This window comes from Gymnogyps californianus, unplaced genomic scaffold (genome assembly GCF_018139145.2).
Source record: "Gymnogyps californianus isolate 813 unplaced genomic scaffold, ASM1813914v2 HiC_scaffold_32, whole genome shotgun sequence".
Classification (NCBI taxonomy): Eukaryota; Metazoa; Chordata; class Aves; order Accipitriformes; family Cathartidae; genus Gymnogyps; species Gymnogyps californianus.
In genome coordinates, this window is record NW_026114202.1 from 549164 (window position 1) to 569446 (window position 20283).

The 20283-nt window shown below is 49.7% G+C and overlaps 1 protein-coding gene across 4 annotated transcripts; it reads right to left on the reverse strand.

Moving 5' to 3' along the window:
- Positions 1-925: 925 nt before the first annotated feature.
- Positions 926-19592, reverse strand: ACVR1B (activin A receptor type 1B). 4 transcript variants are annotated; one of them, XM_050914082.1, is made up of 9 exons: positions 19523-19592; positions 10174-10410; positions 8622-8870; positions 7166-7396; positions 6612-6779; positions 5893-6049; positions 5251-5375; positions 4462-4592; positions 926-4260 (listed from the first exon to the last, which is right to left on the reverse strand). In XM_050914082.1, the coding sequence occupies exons 2-9, from the start codon at positions 10343-10345 to the stop codon at positions 4135-4137; spliced, it is 1359 nt and encodes a 452-aa protein (XP_050770039.1). In that variant the 5' UTR covers positions 10346-10410; positions 19523-19592; the 3' UTR covers positions 926-4134. The 4 variants fall into 4 exon arrangements, with proteins under 4 accessions (XP_050770039.1, XP_050770038.1, XP_050770037.1 ...); XM_050914081.1 differs by having other exon boundaries at positions 10171-10410; XM_050914080.1 differs by lacking the exons at positions 8622-8870; positions 19523-19592 and having other exon boundaries at positions 10171-10399.
- Between the last annotated feature and the right edge of the window lie 691 nt (positions 19593-20283).

Here is a 20283-nt window from a genome sequence, read left to right on the forward strand (position 1 = left end):
GGCACCAACCCACAACCCTTTATCAGGGAGCAAAGAAGAACATCCCATCCCGTTCCCGAAATCGGGCAGTCCAGGTAATGAGTTGGCCCCTTGGCCAAAGCCATCCCAGCCCTGTTTTCCCATCTCATTTCCTAAAAGAGGAGGAAAGACAGTTTTTGCTTTAAAAAAAAAAAAAAGCATACTCTCACTTCGCCCGCTGCCTCGATTTCCAGGACGGGGTTAGAGTTTCCCGGGGGCCATGGCAGGAGCCGCAGACAAAGCTGGAAAGCGAGGAGGGGCGAGCCCAGACGGCGGCTCCCCCTCCCCACCACCGCCATTAGTCTGAGCCCACGGGGGACCCCAGGCCCCGGCGGATTTTCCCCTTGATCCGCTCACAACATGCTCATTCATGGGAGGCTCTAATTAGGGCGAATTAGTGGGGGCAGTTGGCGCAGCGCCGGTCGCCCTCCGAGCAAACAGGATTTTATAGGGATGCTGGGCAGTTTGGACTAAGAGTTATCCGCTTGTGAAGCTGCGGGTCCGTGTGCGCAGACCCAGGGGGATGCTTCGGGGAGTCGCCCGCCGTACCCCCTCCTGCTTCCAATTACTGTCCCGCAGAGAGGGAGACCCGATTTCAGCTGCTCAGCCCTGCGTGGGTTGGAAATCCCACTCTGCCACATCCTCGTCTCACCTCTGCTGTGATCGAGGCATCTCCTGAGCACACAGCGGACGATGGAGGCTGCATCTCCCCTCATCAGGGGAATATTCAACATCGAGATTTGCCAAGCAGGATTCCCAGGGAGATTATTTTAGCTGTGGGGAACAAGCCCCCCCAGACACTTCTCTGGGGACTGTAAGCTCTGCCAGTCTCCGCCGCTCGGTTCCTACCCCTCTACGCCGTGGCTAACCCTTCGCAGCAAACCGCAAGAGACTCCAACACCTCACGTGAATAAAACAAACTTTTAATAATGTACAGCAGAAATCGACAGCCTTGTTTTATATTAAACAAAAGATTTCCTATATTACATTGTATTTACATTTGCATACTGAAGAGGTAAAGTGTCTAAGTGGCTATTTTACAGTCCATTTCTAATAAAATATACAAAACCAAACAAATAAAAGGGGCAGATAAGTACCAAGAGATCTGTTCTGAAGCCAGCGTACCACTGATTAACCCTGCGCCACAGATGAGAAGCACAAGCTCCGTACCTCTGCCTCTCCCCAACACAATTTGCCCTCGAGTACCTGACGCCTCCCCTCCCCGTTTCGAGCTGCTGCGGCGTCGGTCTCTCGTCCTGAACTGTCTGTAGTGTTCCATTTTTTCCAGAGCTGCTGCAGCCCCACCTGAACCGGGCACGTTTCAGAGCCGGGCAGCGATTCCTATGTTTGCTACCAGTCAGCTAAGTAAGCACTGCACCTCCCTGGCACATGTTTGCATGAAAAGTGCTGTATAAATGCTACATAGTCAGCGTTCCCATCTCGGATCCTCCTCGGTTTTGACCATCTCACGATGGCATCTCTCTACAAACAAGGCTTCTTCTGCAATCCTGCTTATAGGGGATACCCTGTCGTCCTGCCCTCACCCCTTCTAACCTTATCCGGTCTGAAACCGCTCCGCTGTCTGCTGTTTGGTTTAGCGCTGAGGCAGATGCATGTGTGGCTACAGTTGGAGGGGTGGGTGAGTGAGTCAGTGCAAGTTACGTAGCTGATTTAATGTCCTCGAGAAGCAGCCTGCACAGTTAACAGGGACGGGAGACTCGTACTCGGGAACGAGAGCCCGCAGTGCTCACGGAGGAGCGCGCGGCAGACGTACCTACCGGCGTGATGGGCTTTCCTACGGCAGTTTATTTCACAGTCGCTAAGACCTCCTCCCCAACCCGCCGGGACGGGCCATCGCCAGGGTCCTGTGACAGCAGCTGAAGAGTCTTTAGGGTATCTGTGAAGTGCCCACCACCTCGGTTTCTAAATGCAGAAGGGTTTGGTTAAGGGACGCACGGTACTGGAGACACACGGTAACCTCTGGCTGAGATACGAGTCAGAACAAATCAGGAAGGGAAGGGAAGCTGTACATTCACAAAGTGTACACTCCACGCTGCTCCATGAACCAGCCCGAAGCCTGCCGGCCCTCCCACGACAGCTCTGCACCGCCCGACCGCTAAACTCCACGGGAGGATGCAAAATGGCTCCAAACACGATGCAAAAACCACACTCCTCACTTTACACAAAGTCACAGACAAGATAGGGAGTCTGGGGGAAGACGGACACACGGACAGATACACAGACAGCAAGAACAGAGTGTTTTTAAAAAAAAAAAAGTTAACCCCGTTGGCCGGAGCAGAGATGAAACCTCACCTTACAGAGCAGGCGCAAGGTTTGAGTAGAAACAGTTCCAGTGTAAATCGAGCTGTGTGCATTTGGTTTTTTTTCTTTTTTTTGCAGTGATTTCTTTACAAACAAACAGGTCAAGAGGTAATAATTATAGATTGTTTTTCTTCTCTTATAAAGAATTAACAATATTAAAAAAAGTTAAAATCCAGACCCTCCCATAAAATAATAATAATAAAAAAAATAATAATCAAAACCACTCCAGTTAAAAGTTATGGCTTCAGAGTTATATACCATAGATACTGACCTAACCACCAAACAACCGGCACTTCCCAGGCTGCCTCTAATGCTGCAATCAGCACGACAGACTCAGCCCTCAGCTACCTCCATTTCTGCTAGGCCCAGCTGTAGACAACAGTCAAACCAACTCTACTTCACCCTGATTCGGCATTTAATCGAAAGAAAATTCATGCAGTTCCCCCCACCCCACAAGTTATACACAGCCACTTCCAGATTATGAGATATTTATATATGTATATTAAAAAGATGGACATCGATTTCCAAACCCACACCCCGCTGTCAGATCCTGCCAAGCGCCGAGTGCCTCTCGGGAGGTGCAGAGCACACCCAGGCACCCGGCCCCCTGCGGCTCAGGCCCCGAGACGTCTGCCCCACGCTGCCGAGCGCGCCTGCGAGGGTGCCTGGATGGCGGACTCGGGAATTGCGTTCCTACGAGAACGGTCTCCGGCATTTCCCCGTGGCCTGGTCTCCTTCCAGCCCGGCGCAGTGCCTGCTCTATCTCTGACATGCATCTCAGCTCCGTGGCATCTCCCCCCGCCCCAGGTCTCTCTTTCCGCCCTACCAAGAATTACAAACCCCAGGGGCTCAAGACAAAAAAACCTGGATTCCAGGAGTGAAGTCAGTTCCTCATTTGTTTTGTCTTAAAAAAGGGAGAGGGTGGCAGTGAGGCAACCTGACGGGAAGTTCCTGCAGCCGGCGTACGGACAGCAAGGCCACAGCACCCATCGGAGAGCTAAGGATCTGGTTTTAAGCAGCCTGTCCAAGCTAGACAATGCTCACTACTCAACAAGGAGAGCACCAGCGCGCACAGCTCAAAAAAAGGACACTCTAGATTTGCACATGCACAGAAAGCACGAACAGAGATGAGCCACCCTACGGGCAGACACTGCACGTCCACGGAAGGAGATGAACAGGCACAGGGGACACGCGCACCTTGCGCATGCATACACCATTGCGCACACTGACAGCCAGTCAGATTTCTGTTTTTGACTTAGAATTTTTCAAGCTTAAGAAAAAGGAGGGAAATGGTTTCATGAAGCTGATAAACTGTTCAGGCTCAGCCTCTCAGAAGGGAGCACCATTTGTTTTGCAAATGCTTTTTCTGCATTAACGTGCCAGTCCCTGGAAAAATCCTCAGAGTACGGCAAGAAAATCTTCCCTTTCCCTTCCCACTCCCAGCACCTAGCACCCCGGCCTCAAACACTGCCAACGGGTGCACCGCGCACACTGAACTTTACAGGGATTTCCATTAAAGAAACAAGAGTTACAATCATGGCTGAGATCCCTCAGGTTAAGTCCCTCTCAAGTCTTCACGCTGTCAGGAGGTGATCATAAAAGGTTTCTGATTGTTTCATACCCAAGCAGGGAAGAGAGCAATTCAATAGGCTCCGTCACCCCACCTAGCAGCCTGTAGGTCACGCTGTCTGGTTGGTAGCAGTAGATTGGGCAGAAACACGAGGTAGGCCTCCATCACACGTCTACTCTAGCATGGCAGCTTTTGTGCAGTTTCCTCCTGCTGGGGCTCAGAGCCTAGATTTTCACATCTTCCTGGACACTGAGCTGTGAGAGGGTTTTCTTAATACGGAGGGCAGTGAGTCGAGCCGCTCCGTTGGCGTACCAGCACTCTCGCATCATCTTACCCATCACCCGTAGTGCCTAGGCAAGAAACAACGGCAGACGTCAGCGCTCTTCTCTCCCCCGACCCCAAGTCGGTTTGCCAGGCTGCTGCTGCCGCCTGGCTAGACACTGATCAACACAGCCTCCACACCTCCTAGAACTGGAGCTCAACTTACAGTACTTACTCTTTACTCACCTTATCGAGGGGGAAGGGGATGCGAAGATGAAAGCAGACCTTACCTCGTAGCTTTGCCACCAGTTCGGGATATTAGGCCGTAATTTCTGATCACATACAACCTTCCGCATCTCCTCAATAGAAGGATCAGAGGGTACAAGGTCGTAGTACGGAAGCTGGTACTCTTCGTGGATACCTGAAAGGCAGAGGAGGGGAAATGTAATTCCTGGGAGAACGGATTATCACCACAGTACTCACTGAAGGCAGACTGATGCTGGTTTGGACTACATGACTCATTGCTGAGATGCGTCAACACTCTGCAGTTATTTAGAACAGAAATGAAGAATCTGGGATTTGAGTCTACAAGAAAAATTCAGAGAAATAAAATGCAGCTGCCCAAACTGGCACAGAGTCAGCGTGCTGCGATCAACACCTCCCAGCACAGAGGCAGGGTCACCGAATCTCGACTGAGCCGAAGGCAGCAGGACTGTCACACGCATGACGGTGCCGCGCTCCTGCCTGCAGCTGGATCTGCCAAGACACTCATTTCTACTGATTCGGGGGAAGAAAGTCACCCACCAAATCGGCACCATCACTTCCTTAAAATCCATCCAAAGGAACATCAGCCACCAGTCAGAGCGTTAAACCCCACTTCCCCACACGGCCCAGTCTTAACAGCAGTTGCGGGTCACTTCTGTTAACTCCCTCGGTAGCAACACACACAGACCTATCCTCCCGCAGCCCTGTTCTCCAGGGTCCCTCACACCTCACAAACACCTGATCAACAGAAACACCAGTGCTGGGAAACCTGGGAGCAAGCCAAGCCGATGGCACGGGCACACGAAGGGTATTACCTCCTGCGTTGCACCTTCGAGCAATCTCCCAGTAGACCAAGCCCAAGGCATAGATATCGGCGCATTTAAATGAATCAAAATGCTTCATGTTAATGGTTTCATCCAAGACTTCAGGGGCCATGTATCTGCAGAACAGAAAAGGAACAGCACGTTCATTTGAGAGGGGATTCTCCGGAAGATAGTAAATGACAAGTTTTCCCACACAGCACTTCCCAGCAGACAAAACTCTGCTCTGCACAGCCTTAATCCGAACAGAACTGGGCCCCATGGTCTAATAGAGTGAACAAAATAACTCAAAAAGAACAGCAAGTTGGGAAAGAGGCAAAAATGTCCAAAAGCACATCAGGTTCCAGACAGCAGGCCCCAAAAGGCTTTTGAGAATGCCAAGCTTGTTGTCAAGTAATATACGAGCTCCCTGGTGCTGACTTTATGTAGCTGGCCTACAGCTCTCAGCTCGATGGCACCTGGAGACAAAGGTACTGATGTCCCTTCAACATCAATCTGGGCACAATGCTGACACTCTGCGAGACACTTGGAAATGCTTAAGACAGAGAATTTCACCAGTGCTCAACCAGCAGCTCAGGCATTTGCTAGTCACACTCTGACGCCTTCGAACGCTGGCCAAGAACACCGCTCTCCTACCGTTTGGTTCCAACCCTTTGATTTGGTGCAATATCAATCGTATCCGTAACCGAATCATGCCGGACGGCCAGACCAAGGTCAGCGATGGCACACGTGCCGTTCTTCTTCACCAAGATGTTCTTGGATTTCAGGTCTCTGTGAGCAATTCCAGGCTTTCCTAATAGAGCAAAATAAAAAGTAGCAGGGGTCAAGGTCTGGTGAAATCTGTTAGTCAAACTGGCACAGAGGCAGTACCGGATTTCAGGGCGTTAGTTAAACTCTCAGTGTTGCAACACATTTTCCTGTTTGGATACACTGAAGAACAGAGCAGTGCTGACAGCCTATGGTATGCAAAGGCTCCGCTCACGCTTCGGAGGCACTGCTGATGCAGTAGCATCCAGAGGCCTCAAGAGGGACATAAACTCCATCGTCCCAGGCATCAGACACGTTGATGTGGACGTGAGTTTATAATTCTGCTGCTGCCTGCACTAACATCCCACCCAAGCAGCACCAATTTTAGGCTGGGGATGTGAAATGCTGATATAACTCCCAGGAGCTAGCGCAAGGCTAACCCACTTTGCAGCCGGCCAAAGCAATCAGTCTATTTCTGGTCAATACTGCCCAGATGAATCCGGGCTGACTCAGCCAGTGTTTTCTGTGCAGCACATCAGTCCCCCTCATCAGTTCTGCTTTATTCTCCCCTCAAGAATTCCTAGCACCTTTTCAAACTTTGCTCTTACCCTGAGTACCCACAATCTCCATGTGTAGATGGGCCAGCCCGCTAGCAGCAGAAAGGGCAAGCTTGATCATCCCCTCGATAGTCACTGTGTATCGATTAAGGTAGTCAAAGAGAGATCCGTGCTCATGGTAATCGGAGACAAGCCACAGCTGAGTCCACGTTCCATTATCTGCAGCGGGAAAGAGACTGTACTCAGACAGGTACAACGTAGGGACGGCACACAACCATCGAGCATTTTGCACCCTATCTTTTTGGTACAGAGAAGAGCTGCTGGATAAGGCTGCAGCTCAACAGCCAACCTGGGGGCAAATAAGGTAAAGAACTTTAAGGCAAAACACAGCTTTGTAAGGTACAGCTAATGCACCATCGCGCCTCTCAACAACAGCAGTAATTTCACCATCTTTTGCAAGAAACATTCAAATATGTAGCTATTTGAAAAGCAAGTGACAGTTTTCTTTAACCATTTAATTGTAAATCCAAGTGAAGAAATGCAACTCCCAAGAGCAGACCGCACGCTGGTGAAGTCTCTGCTCTCAGGACCAAGGCACTTTTTACCTTTGTTATCCGCAGCAATAAATCCCAGGATGTTCTCATGTCGCAACATAACAGTTTGATATATTTCTGCTTCCCTAAACCAGGACCGCTCCTCACGTGAAGAGAAGATTTTTACGGCTACGTCACCTCCACGCCACCTGCCACGCCACACTTCCCCAAAGCGGCCTTTACCAATGATCTCCTGAAGGACAATCGTCCGAGCCACAGTCCGTTGGACAAAAAGCGGCAAACCTACGGACAAGAAATTGGAGGAATGAATGCCTGCTGCAGCAAAAGAAACTCCTGAAACCCCAGAGTCTGAAGTAGAGCATCATCAAACCTAGAAGGCTCTACGTTTGACAACAACCAGCAGCCTAAGCAAGACCCAACCCAGCAAATGGTGGTAGCTCCTGCGTAGGACATGCCATTTGGCTGCTTGGGCAGCATCTGCATATCACTTTGAAGTAGCTTGCAAACCGCCAGTGATTAGGCACAGAGCAGTTGGGGAACTTCTGCTCTGTGGCAGATCAAAGTAACTTTAGCCTGAACATGCAAAGAATGGAACTCGCTGAAGACAGACTCTGCTAAAAAGCAGTAAACCCCTAGAACTTCTCTTAAGAAACGAGTCCTAACATAGCTGCCACCTCTTACATAAACTACAGAGCTCACTTGCTGACAGTGTGTACAGAAGACATCCCAAAACATTTTATATATAGCAGATGTGGTGCTAAAGGTTTATTCCCTGGTCAAATATCAGGTTGTTACATTCTCTGCCTCTGTGGATTATCCTACAGTTTCCATCTGCTGCAAAATTAATTTTTTTTTTTTTTTTTAACCTAACTGCTTTCATAGTTCAACGTCATGAATAAAACGATGACTTCCCTATCTGTTCTGGGGATGATTTCCTTTAAGTGCTACAGAAGTGAACACTGGACAATGTTCACTTCAGAAGACCCAAGGATTCTTTGGGATGAAATGGGCTGTGCAAATGCAGTATTTGCACACTATAAAATTCTCAGCTGCTGGGATCTTTCTCATTTCCCTGCCAGCTTTGATGCAGGTGACATCCTGCATCCTCCTTTGAAAGCCAACAACCCACAGGTCAGCAGTTAATGTCCGTTTCCAACCCAAATCCAGTTCCAGGGCTAAATTTGAAATAGATGTAGCCGTTTGAGTTATCCTCTTGCAGAAAAGGAGGAAAGCTACACAAAACTATTTTTACACATCAGCAGTTCAGGAGGAGTTGAACTATTGCTCTTACCTAGCCTAAGCACTGAACACTGACACGGGGCCGCAGCTACAGCATCTACTGCATGACTGAATTTAAAACACACCCTCCACATTACTCATGACAGGGCAACCTGAACAGGCTGATGAGGCAACGGCCTCACAAAGCTGTGGCAACCAGGAGCCCAGAACAGACTACTCCATTACAATTACAAGTTCTCATTCGTCATTTCCAGTCATATCTTAATACCTGAGCCAGAGCCAGAGGTGGAGAGATCGTAGACTAGATCTTGCAAGGTCTTATCCTTCGACAGGCACATTTCACAAGAGGGGTCTTCCATGTCCAGCCGCTGACGATTGTGATAGACTCGTTGGTGGTGATGAAAAACAAAGACTACTATGATCATGACAACAAACACAAGGAAGACGGGTCCGGCAATCACCGCCACCAGCTCCACAGGACCCCAGCTCGACGGGGGTTCGTTATCTTTCAGATGTCCTTGAAAGGAAAGGCAGGAGAAAAACAGACACTTTTAGAAAATGATCACTCTTTCACAAGCGTTTTTTAAGGACTTTCTGCTTGTGTTTTAATTATCTTCTCAGAGCCTGGACAATTTTAGCTTGCTGTTCCAGGATGGTAGAGGACACATCAAATAACAGTGTTAACATGGGACTGATCAAGTCATCAGGCAGGCAAACTACAGCTAAAAGCCCCAAAAGAAGATGGTGCTTCAATTGTGGGATCAGGGGTTATTGGCACTTGCTATTTAAGAGAGGACGGGAGCCTGTTCTGGGCTGAATTTGCTAGACCAGCCTGCATTATACCTTCCACTTGAACTCTCTAAGTGGGAGAAAAAAACACCAGTCAGTAAGGATTCATTTCTCCCTCTTTCTCCTTCACCCTGTAACAACCAGTGAAGACTCGTACCTGAAGACAACATTTGTCTTTTTGAGAACAGATAAGACTTCCGCACTGCACCCAAGGAAAATGGATACTGCAGTCTTCATACAACCCACTAAATAACAGCCCAAAATGGAGAGTAACAAGGTATGAGGAAGTCCTGCATGCCCTCTCTGTCCCAGGAATTAGAAAGAAGCAGACGTTTCCCACACCCTCACTCAAAGGCAGGGCTGCTTCCTCTTCGCGTATTGAGAATCCGGGCATCCCTCCACCCCACACACTTTACTCTGAAGCTGCTGCAACGTTCCCATACTCGTGGCTCATCACTGAAAAGATCTGCAGTCCTAGAAGAAGGAAAGCAACTCTATCCGATAAAAGGCAGGCTACAGCGCAACTCAGTGCCAGAAAAGGGATCCGAGCTGTGCCCAGGGAACATGCACTGTCCTCAGGCCGCTGCAGGCACAGAGCATCATGCAGCAGAAGCTTGTATTTAACTCTAGACGAACATTGCTGCTGCTGCTGCTTCCAGGAGCCTGTAGGATACCAGCAGCAGGGCTGATAAGGTGAGAGAATTCTCATAACATGGAGGTACTGAGTGCAGTAAAACTGCTGAAAAACTCCAAACTCTGGAAGCTTCTCCTACCCTAAAGTACAACCTCATCATCTGGTGACATTTTGTCGGCCACAGTGGAGTTCAAGCAACTTCACATTTTAATTTGAAGTAGTTTGTTATTATTTCCACTTTACAGATCAAGGAAATAAACCTAGTGCTCAAGTTCACACAGCAACCTAAGGGAAAAAGTGAAAACAGGGCTGAGAACTCCTTATTCCCAATCCCAAACAGACAGCTTCTCTCCTCCCCACTTCAAACAGACCATTTATTTAGCTCTCTACTCACCACTGGGAACCATTAAATCAATTTTGTTGCAAAAATCAGAGTAGCAGCAGTGAGTATTACGCAGATCTTCTGAACTCAGACAATAGAAGGGTTTCCCAGCAGGAATCAATTTTGCTTCAGGAATGCAGGTCCGAACGTGATGTTTAACACCATCCAGGTTGAAGACCGAGACCATGCACGCGCCGTCCGTTTCACACGTGGAGTTTGCTTGTTTGCAGTCGGAGCACAAACATGTCAAAGCTGCAGAAAGCAAAACAAGACCACCTCCTTAAAACCCACCGGAGACCAAATGCTCAAACAACAGAAGACTTTCTTCTTTGAATTTCCCATTTCAGAGGGAACGGGCTATTCTTAGGCTCAGGAAGAACTGGCTTTAGGAACAGAACAAGTCATACTCAGTATTTCAGACCCGCAAGAACCTAATTTAAGCACAAAATACAATGTGGAAGCAGAGGAGCCTTTCCAGAAGATGACTGTCCAGACAGCCCTTTTTCCTGCCCCTGTTGCAACCACTAACAGTGATGATCCAAGTCATGCCTGCAAACTAGGCTAGATTTTACCGAGATCCACTCCCAACCCAACCTAGGGTCAGAATTCAAATAGAAAACAACAATTACTCAAACTGACAGACTTGATTTCACCCGAACTCGCTGTCCAGGCTTCCTCAGCTACGCCAAAGAGGAGCTGCCCATTACGGGTTAGCGAGGGACGACCACCCCAGCTCGCAGGAGACAACAAGCAGTTGGCAGATGCCAAAACAAAACCAATTCAAACTGATTACACAAGCCAAGCGTGCTACGCCCAACTAGATCAGTCACTTATTTAGTAACTGCTTTCCTGATCCGAGACGCTACCTTGGGTCAAATAAATTCCTGGCTTTTTGCCTGCTCTCCACGAAGATTATTTGGGTAAAGAGCGAAGGAGAAACTCCAAGGCAGATTCCCACATTTTTCCGCCTCCCAGCTGTCATTGTGCTTTTCTCAAGCCGCCTGAAAAACTGTAAGCAAATCCCCAGGCATTGCCATCCTTGGGAACAAAGAGCGAATACAACAATGTCAAGAAGAAGGGTGGGGCTTGTTTAGCAGCAGGCAGTATTTTCTTCAGCTTTCATCAGATCTTTCAGCCTCCCCGGAGGGATTCAGAAACATGTACTTACCCGCTGCAGAAATGGTCTTTCAGGTAAAGAGAGTTTGAAGAAGTGTTTTAAAAGATACAAGTGCCACAGTTAACTCTCCCCAGTCTGATAGCTAAATCCTCTACATCTGCTTGTACCCTCTCGGTCTAAAGACATACACCAAAGTCACTGTCAACACTCGTGTGTGTGTGTGTCAGCCACCTTCCCGTGGGGCAAGGGAAATGCCGAGCTCTCAGTCATACCATCTCTGGCAACCAGCAGATTTAAGGAGCAACAGCATTCAAGGATATTCATGGCACTGGAAGAGCCTCTTCCTCCCAGCCAGCACACAGTCCAAAGTGCAGCGGAGAGTTACGCTGCTGGGGGCATGTTACCATCAGCTTAACGAAAAACAAGCAGGTCCTGATCAACCTCAGGGTTCGTTTAGGAGGAAGACACCCATTATCCCTTATCACCAGAGTCCTAGGTAAATCAGTTAGGCTAATTGCATTACTATTCACTTAATTCTCTCTGGACACTGCGCTCATAATTTCCTAGCTGTTGTTGTGAGCTGCTTAACAGCTCCAAGCTGGGCTGCAGTATCTCAGACAGGCTAAATGCAGATGCTGGTGAGTTCTGAACCAACAGATTCAAAACTGCAGAAGCAGTAAAAAGCCAGTAAAACCCAGAAGAGCTGTTAAGTGAGACGTCTTTAAAAAGCATCATGAGCAAATGTAGCTTATTACTATGTGCTTAGCATAGGCCAAGGAAAAGGGACATAGAACAGAAAATGGACAGGGAAGACCGTGAGCCTGAACCATACTGAGAAGGGTTGAGAGCACCGTACTCATCGATTATGCAGCTTTTAAGGGGCAACTTTATAATGAAAGGAAAAAAACCCACTAATGTTCAACTTGACAAACAGCTCTGAGTACACCGTTTTCCAGTGGTCAGCAGAGCACAGAAAAGACAGTTCTTCCGAAAAATACGCACACTTGGGGGAGCAAAGGTTGGTTATAATGGAGACTTTATGAAAACATGAGATAGGAAAGAGCAGCCAGGGCACATTCCTACCTTCAAGTATACTTAAAAGGAAATAGTTTTGTAAAGCATCTCCTTTATTACTTTATCAAAAACTCAAGGTACAAATTAAAAACATTTAAACCACACACATTTCACCATGTAGGCTCTTTTCAACTTGATTTAGTTTAGATACAGCAAAACTGAACCTTGGTCCTGTTAGACTCATTTCTAAGCTCTCAAATCCAAGATTTAGGCTATGGCAGTTTTGCTTCCAGAAGCTCAGAAGTAAACAAAACACTTCAATGCACTAATAAAACTGGTTTTGTAAACTTCTTATTGAAGTATCTGGCCTGAAACTAAGCATCCCTTTGAGAAGGAAAGCAGAGGAGCTGGTTGTATCTGCTTGTAGAATTAAAAAAAGAAATCAGTTTACCTGCAAGGTACAATACCAGAGCCCCAGTGCACAGGGACAGAGTAAGAAGATCCTTATCTGTTCTGTGCAGAAACCAGAAGTTTCCTGCTAAGGAGGGGTATGCCCCACAGAGCACGGCCTCATTTCACCTCGTGGTGGTGTCAGCTGATGTTCCCCCTTTGAGAAAACTGCTCTTTTTTAACAGCAGTTCTTACGTTTGCACCTCAAAACCCCCTATGGTAAGGACAGCAGTGTGAACAAAGAAAAATTAAGCCTTCAGCACGTGCGTGTAGTTCTATACATCTTTCATGAGAGACCCTCAAGGGGCTTTCCAGATATTCCTGTCCATAACCTCTAGGCTGCAGGCAGGCACTCTCAAATTTTAGGAAAGATGGTCAGATCCCTGGGTAGAAGCTGAAGTCCAGCTCCAGCCTCCCTCGCCCAGCCAGGAGTCGACTCTGTCTTTATTTTTATTATGAAAAAGCCCAGGATATACATCTAACATCATTACAGCCATATCCTCCCTAAGCATCACCTACCGCTGGCTGCCAACGCTGCAGCGAGAAGGGCCGCGCTCCCGCAGGCACCGGCCGTGCCAGGGAGGAAAGGCCTGTCTGCACCGGGGCTCGCCGGGAACCGGGGAGCTTCCGGCAGAGAGGAGAATTACAGGGCAACCCGTGCAGGTCCAGCATTTCAAGTCTGATTAATCAGAAGGGAAAATTCTTCTCATATCAGTAACACCAGAAGCCAGGAAAAAGCAACTGTTGTTTCCCCTTGGGTGGGGGTCAGAAAATGGACAGGTACGTAGAGCCCCCCACCAGGCATCTCTCGGGTGCTCCTGAGAGCAGGCGGGGACGCCTGGGCGAAGCAAAAGGAGACAGGAGTGAATAAAAGCATTTTTCATGCCAACAGCATGCTTTTTATTTGGGAAGAAAAGCTCCTATTGAGCAAAACATATAATCTACTTAATAAAGAAACTGACTGGGCTGAAGAAAATAGATGGGGCAAAGGAAAACAAAAGAGCAGTTCACACAGCCGGGGCGGTGAGTTCCCCTCTCGCAGAACGCCTGGGGATGAGTCTGCATGGAAGGTGCTACAGAAGTTGGCAGCAGAGTCTGCTCTATCTGCTCAGCATACTCTTTCTGACATTCTGCTCAGAGACAAACCCAACCCTTTAAAGAAGCTGTTTAAACAAGCCTAACATTAAGCTGCAGATCCTCAGAACGAAAGCTTTGTTCTCACTCAAGAGATGGATCAGGTTGGTATTTATACTGAAGCAAACCCTCACTGTGATTTAATCCAAGGCAGAGCGCAGTCGGTCGTGACACCAATCTCAGGAGCGAGCCAGCCCCGTGTGGGTCCTCACCGCTCTTCCTAAAAACCGGAGTGGTCAGTCAGCACTGCCAAAAGACAAACTCTCCTTGATCCCTGACTAACGCGGCCCAGGGCTCGGCTGCTGGGCTGGGTGCTCCTTCAGGTGACCACTGAGCCCAAGAGTTGCTTCTGCTCCCCGCGAGGTACCCAGCGAGGGTCACAGGTTACAGGCGGCAGCAGGATTGCTCCCGGCAGGAACCAGGGGCACGGAGATATTAGTATCCCTTTGCATTAACTACAGCAGAGAGGAAAACAGGAGAAGGCCCTCTTGTACCAAATTCCCCCATTAAAGGTGATGCGTATTCACCAAATGAATCCAAACAAACAGGCGGGGGTCCGTGGATTAGAGCGCTAGGCTCCAGGGAGACTAAAATATTAAGCTCTGACAGTCAAAGAACACTTCTTTTTTTTCCAGCAACTCTCTGAGCTCATTTTGCACATATTTATTCTCGCACAGGATTGCATGTGTCAAGATGTCTCTGCAGCTAGACAGGGGAAAGTTTCACAGCAAAATCTAAAGTAATGGTGTTAACCACCTTTTGGAATACATTTTCCAAAATCTCCTGAAGCTGTGCTATGCAAGATGACATTTTCTCAGGGCTAAACGCTACCTGATCAAGATGTATTAAGATAATGAACCTGAAGACGATCATTGGTAAAATTGCCAATAACCACCCACGTATTTACCAGATAAACAGATTTTTGCAGAGATTGTAAGCTGCTGTTCTTTTTCAACAGTTTGAATCGAGGCTGGAAGAACAATGATTCCCCTGACTTCTGAGCCTTTATAAGGCTCTGGAACAGGAGCTGCAATTTATTATGTCTCTGTACAGCACCTAACTTAATGAGACCCAATCTGGTAGTGATGTTTTAATGCTGCAGCAGCATAATGTTAGCAAGAGAAATGGAAAACAATTGGGTTTGTACCTCTGCTGTTTCTTTAGATGCTATAATGAAGAGGGACATGTGTAAACATGCTTGGAAGAAAGAAATACCTTTCAGTGTTTCTCTATATGCTGTGCTGAAATAAATAAAGAATAACCTTTATCACAGAGCGTTTTGCCCAAGAGCAGGTTAGGAATAAAATCCATTCCCTTGCGGCAAGGGAGCAGAGGTCTGTTCCAAGAGTCCCTTCATGTTCCTCTTTCAACCATGTGACCCCAAGACACTCAAAGCCATCTGATGAAGACTTTAAAAACAAAGATTTACTTTCCATTATATTCACCTCGATTCTTCTACTGCCTGGGGTCAACAACTGGGATCCCTACATCCCTATCTAGGATACGTCCGAGTGCAAAATGCCCGCCTTGTATAGCATACCAGTATCTTCTCCAAGCCCCAGAGTCAGCTCACCTACACCCACTGTCTCCAAAATCAAGTGCAAGGCCAGTTCTGGATGCTCACACTGCCCCGGTTTCCTTACAAAGGAGCTGAAGAAATGAGTACAGATTTGCCCTTCTGTAGATACAGTACTACCACCTCAAATATCTCTCCTACATCTCGCTGCCCCGTCAACTTCTCCTCCTACTTTCAGAGCTCAACATCTCTTTTGCTCCTTGCTGGTGCTTATGAAATCTACTGACCCACTGCTGCTAAAGGAAACAGAGTTAAAATTAGCTGCAAAGTACTATGAAAAAAAGCACTTTCACACAAGTCATCCAGAAACTAAAAATTATACTAGGATATTTAAAGTTGGAAACAAGAGTCCCAACTTTTTCAAGCTGGCTGCAGTCCCCTGGCACAGGTTGAACCTGACATGAACACATCACAGCTGACTAGAAAACATATACTAAATGGAAAAAAAAAAGGCAGGAAGAACATGCTCTCACCTTTAAAGTAAAGCACTTTCCCTGCATCTACTCAAGTAACACAAAAGGAGAGCTTCTAAATGAATTTTAAATAAGCGAATTGACAGGAGTCTCATCATTAAGAGGTTAATTAGAAGAAGCCTTGACATTTCTGCTGCTGCTGTTCTTCAACACAGAAAACAGACATATGGCTCCAAACTCCCTCTCCAGGCTCTGGTCTGACACCTATTTTGTGTTTTAACTTGTTAGGAAACCAGTTTAGGAGCCACCCATACCATACCAGTACTGTGGAGGAAAGTCCTGCAAACCAGCCGCATGGCAAGGCAGATGCGCAGGTCATTACTGATGGCTTTCAAGACTTAAAACCGATGCTGTGTATTCTCAGGCAATTGGCACATGCTTTTTCAGAGTCTAAATAACAAGTTGTTTAATGTGCAGTCTATATTCCAACACCCAGCAGTCCACAGGTTACTTCCGAGAAGCCCACAGAAGGGAGCAAGCGCTAGAAAAGCAAGGCTTTAATGTGCAGGGAAGTCTGCTTTTCTGATGAAAAAAAGTAAATATGGGTCCACAATCAAAGAAAAGGGAGGCTGGAAAGCCAGTGGCTTAAATAATGAGGACAAAAGAGGTCTCCCACCCCGTACAACTGCTCACACACGAGGGTCCGACTCTACAAGCTCAGCACCAGCGAACGTTTCATCCCTGTAATACCATCGCAGTTTTCTCCCTCGAGACGAGCAATTCCTTCTCGGTCTGCACAGATAACCGCGCTGGCTGTGCGGTGGAGAACATATTTCCACTGGTCAACACCCAGTGAACTTTGCTTGCTGTTAAGAGAATTGACGTTTTACTTCACTCCTTTCGCAATAGCGATTTCCGGAGCATCCACTACTGGCAGCGGACGGCGTACCCAGGGAAAAAAAAATCCGAGCTGTCTGGCCAAGGAGCTGAAGGAGTTCAAGAATGCTTGTTGGACACTGTTTTTAATTTCCAGTTAGAGAAGTCTTTCTTGGAAAGTTGTAACTTATGGACTGCGTGGAGTTTGCCTGATTTAACCGGGTAAATATTTTAAGCAGGTGTTAATAATAAAATCTGCTGGCCCAAGATTGCTCCCCACGGTATTCTTTTGCTTTATTTCAAGCACGCAAACAAAGCCTACCTACAACCACCCTGTAACCATCGCTGTAGAGGCACCTTTTTTTTTCCTTTTCCTTTTTTTTAAAGGAAGGAGCGTGGGGGGGTGGTTTCTACTCTGTTTACCGATGCACACAGAGGTTCACAGCTCCCAAGCGCTGCAGAAATTAGGATGTTTTTCCAACCTACCCTGAAATAAGCAGCTGTTAAGATCTCTTCTATAAAGCACAATAGTAAGGGCAGCCCTTGCTGGCTGAGGAGGCACACCGAGCATGCATCATGGCTGCTCAAGCAGCAAACAATTCACAGGGTTAGAGTCCCTGTTCCCTGCCGTCCTGCACCCAGCTCCACAAACGCAGCTCCCTCGTGCCCTTGAAGCCAGGCTGAGCTCACACCTTTTACCGGACAGCGTGAACAAAAACATACAGCACATACTGAGCGGAAACAATAGCCAGCCATACAGAGCCCAATATCAAAGGCACTGACAGTCGGCCGAGTTTCCAGGAGATACGCACAGTCAATTGGCCCTTTCCTGTTTGTTTATTTATTTATTTTTAATCAACACCAGCTTTACATAAAATGCGAAGCGAAAGCCTGAGAGCAGACGTGCGATGAGTCTCGTTTGGTCCTGCTTTGCCATTTATCACAGAAAAGCTGAAACACCTTCCTAAGGCTGGATTTTACTTTAGGTTAAAACAAAGCACAGCCACTTTCCCCTGAAGCACATTTGTATTACCAGATTCAACAGGACTCGCAAATACACCCCTAACCTACTGCCCTAGTGGGGTTTAAAGCCATTTTCTGTAGCTAACAAGTCCAGATCTGCACGCACAAAGTTATTACCTTCTGACAGTCGGTTGGTAATACATAACACGAACGGCGAGAGGATTGGGGAGGAGAAAAATGTTTCAGTGCGGTTCCTGTTGGAACAGGTACCTGCGTTACACAAGCAGCGATCGCCCCCGATAGCCACAAAGAGATGGACTGCGCGGCAAAGCCTCGGACGCTGCAGAGTCCACCGCCACCGGCCCGTCCTCTGACCCTGCCAACAGATGCTCAGAGATGCTTCGGGCCCGTCCAGCTCTGGGGAAAAGGGCCAATCTCTCCAAAACCACGGAGCTGATACCCCTCGCTCTTCCCCCAGAAGCGGCAGCGGTTGCACCCCCCCAGGTAAAGAAAAAGGATCGCCACAGAACAAACAACCCAAACAAAGAGTTCTCCCTCCCTCACCTCCCTCCAAACAAATATTTACAGTTGTTACAATCCAGAGGAACAGGGTTTTAGAAAGGTTTCTTTTTAAAAAAAAAAAACAACCAACAACCCACCACAGATTCCAAGAGGCTATATTATTAAGCAGACACTGCAATCTCTGGTGCGTGGGGGGCTGCCAAAGCCCCCCCTCAGCTGGGTCAACAGGCTGATGGGAAGTAGCCACAAACTCCAGAGGTCTGACCGAGGCTCAGCAACAACATGGTGGCACTTCCCACCCCGGGGCTGATCCACCCTCCCAGCGGCTTCCCCACACCGAGCCCCTGCTTCCCGGGGCCCCAAAACACCCCCCGTGACCCATGCATCCAGGCCCGCGACACACACAGACTCCCCCCAGTTCTTCCTCACTCCGGGAAAAGCCCATAAATTTCAGTTTCCTTCATTATCTCCTGAAGACAGGCTGGAAGACTCCCAGTTCTCATCCCAGCCAAAGCCAAGGCGAGCGTGTGCCTCCTCGGAGCATCCCCCGGCACCGGGAAAAGGCCCCGCTCTACAGCCCCCATCCCCAACTGCTGCTCCCCTTCCAGACGCACAACCGACCCCTCTGTGGAGGGCATGGCCCCCCCAAACAAGCTCCAGGGTCCCCTTCACACCACACACCCCGGCAAATGCCCCCCTGCGAGCCCCCCCCGGCCAGGCTCAACCCCCTGCCCCGGGCGCTCGGTGCTACCCAACACACCGAGGGCCCAACCCTACACGAAGTCCCTGATGCCTCCAGAGACCCCCTCCCCACCTCCCAGGACCCCCCCACCCCATGGATTCCCCCCTATTCTTTCTCCCCACCCTGAAACACCCACCTCTGCCCCCCCAGGGCCCCCTGTCCGCACCCCCCCCCCAAACCTCTCAGGGCCCTCACCCATAGCCTAGAGGAATCCTCCAGGCCCCCAAACCCTCTCGCATCCCCTTTCTCCCCCCCAGGCCCCCCTAAAATCTCACCCCCGGCCTCAACACCCCCCCTCACCGGCCCCACAGCCCCTCCGGGCCGACATCACCCCCGGGCCCGGGCTCCCCCCTGGCCCTCCCCCCCCGCTCCCCTCAGCCCCCCGCATCGCCTCCCGGCTCGGTTCTCCTTATCGATCCCCGCTTCCCCTCACGATTCCTCCTCGGTTCCCCTCAGCAACCCCCTCCCCCGGTTCCCCTCACGGCGCCGGGCGGGGGCGGGGCGGCGCGCCGCCATGTTGTGCCCGGTGCGGGCCGGGCCCGGGGGCCACCACTCACCGCGGGCCCCGCCGAGTGCCCCGGCCAGGAGCAGGGTGAGCAGGACGGCGGCGGCGGGCAGCGACGGGGGTCGGCGGGCGCAGGGCGGCGGCGGGGGGGCGGCCATGGCGAGCGCCGCGGCCTCGGTGCCGAGCGGCCGCCAGCGCCTGCGGGAGGGGCGAGCGCCGGCGCGCGGCCTGGGGGCGGGGCAAGCCTTAAAGGGGACGGCCCGCGCTGAGCGTCTTAAAGGGGAGGGCCCGCCAGGCGCGGGTTGGCCGACACGGAACTGGATTTTGGGGGGGGGGGGGAAGTGTGCAGTGGTGTGCGTGCAAGCATGCGTGCATGCGTATGCATGCATGCTTTGTGTGTGTGCATGCATGCAGCTGTGCACGTGTGTGCGTGTGTGCAGGGGGTGGGTGTGCAGGTGTGTGTGCACGGGTGTGTGCACGGCTGCGCACCATCGGGGAGGGTGTGTGCAGTGTGCACGCCTGGGGGGTACACACAGCGTGTGTGTGTGTGTGTGCACATGTGTGTGCACCGTGAGCCGTGCAGGGCACGTGCAGTGCGCCCTCCTGCAGCTGTGTTGTGGGTGTGTGGGGTGTGTGCAGAGCGTGGCCTTCGTGCAGTGTGAGTGTGCACAGTGTGGTGCACAGTGTGCAGTGCAGCGGGAGGCTGGCAGGTGCAGGCAGCTGCAGGCAGCTGCAGGCAGGGGGCTGTGAGCCACAGGCCTGGGGCAGCTGGTGCATGGTGGGGACTGAGCCATGCCCAGGCAGGGCACCCCA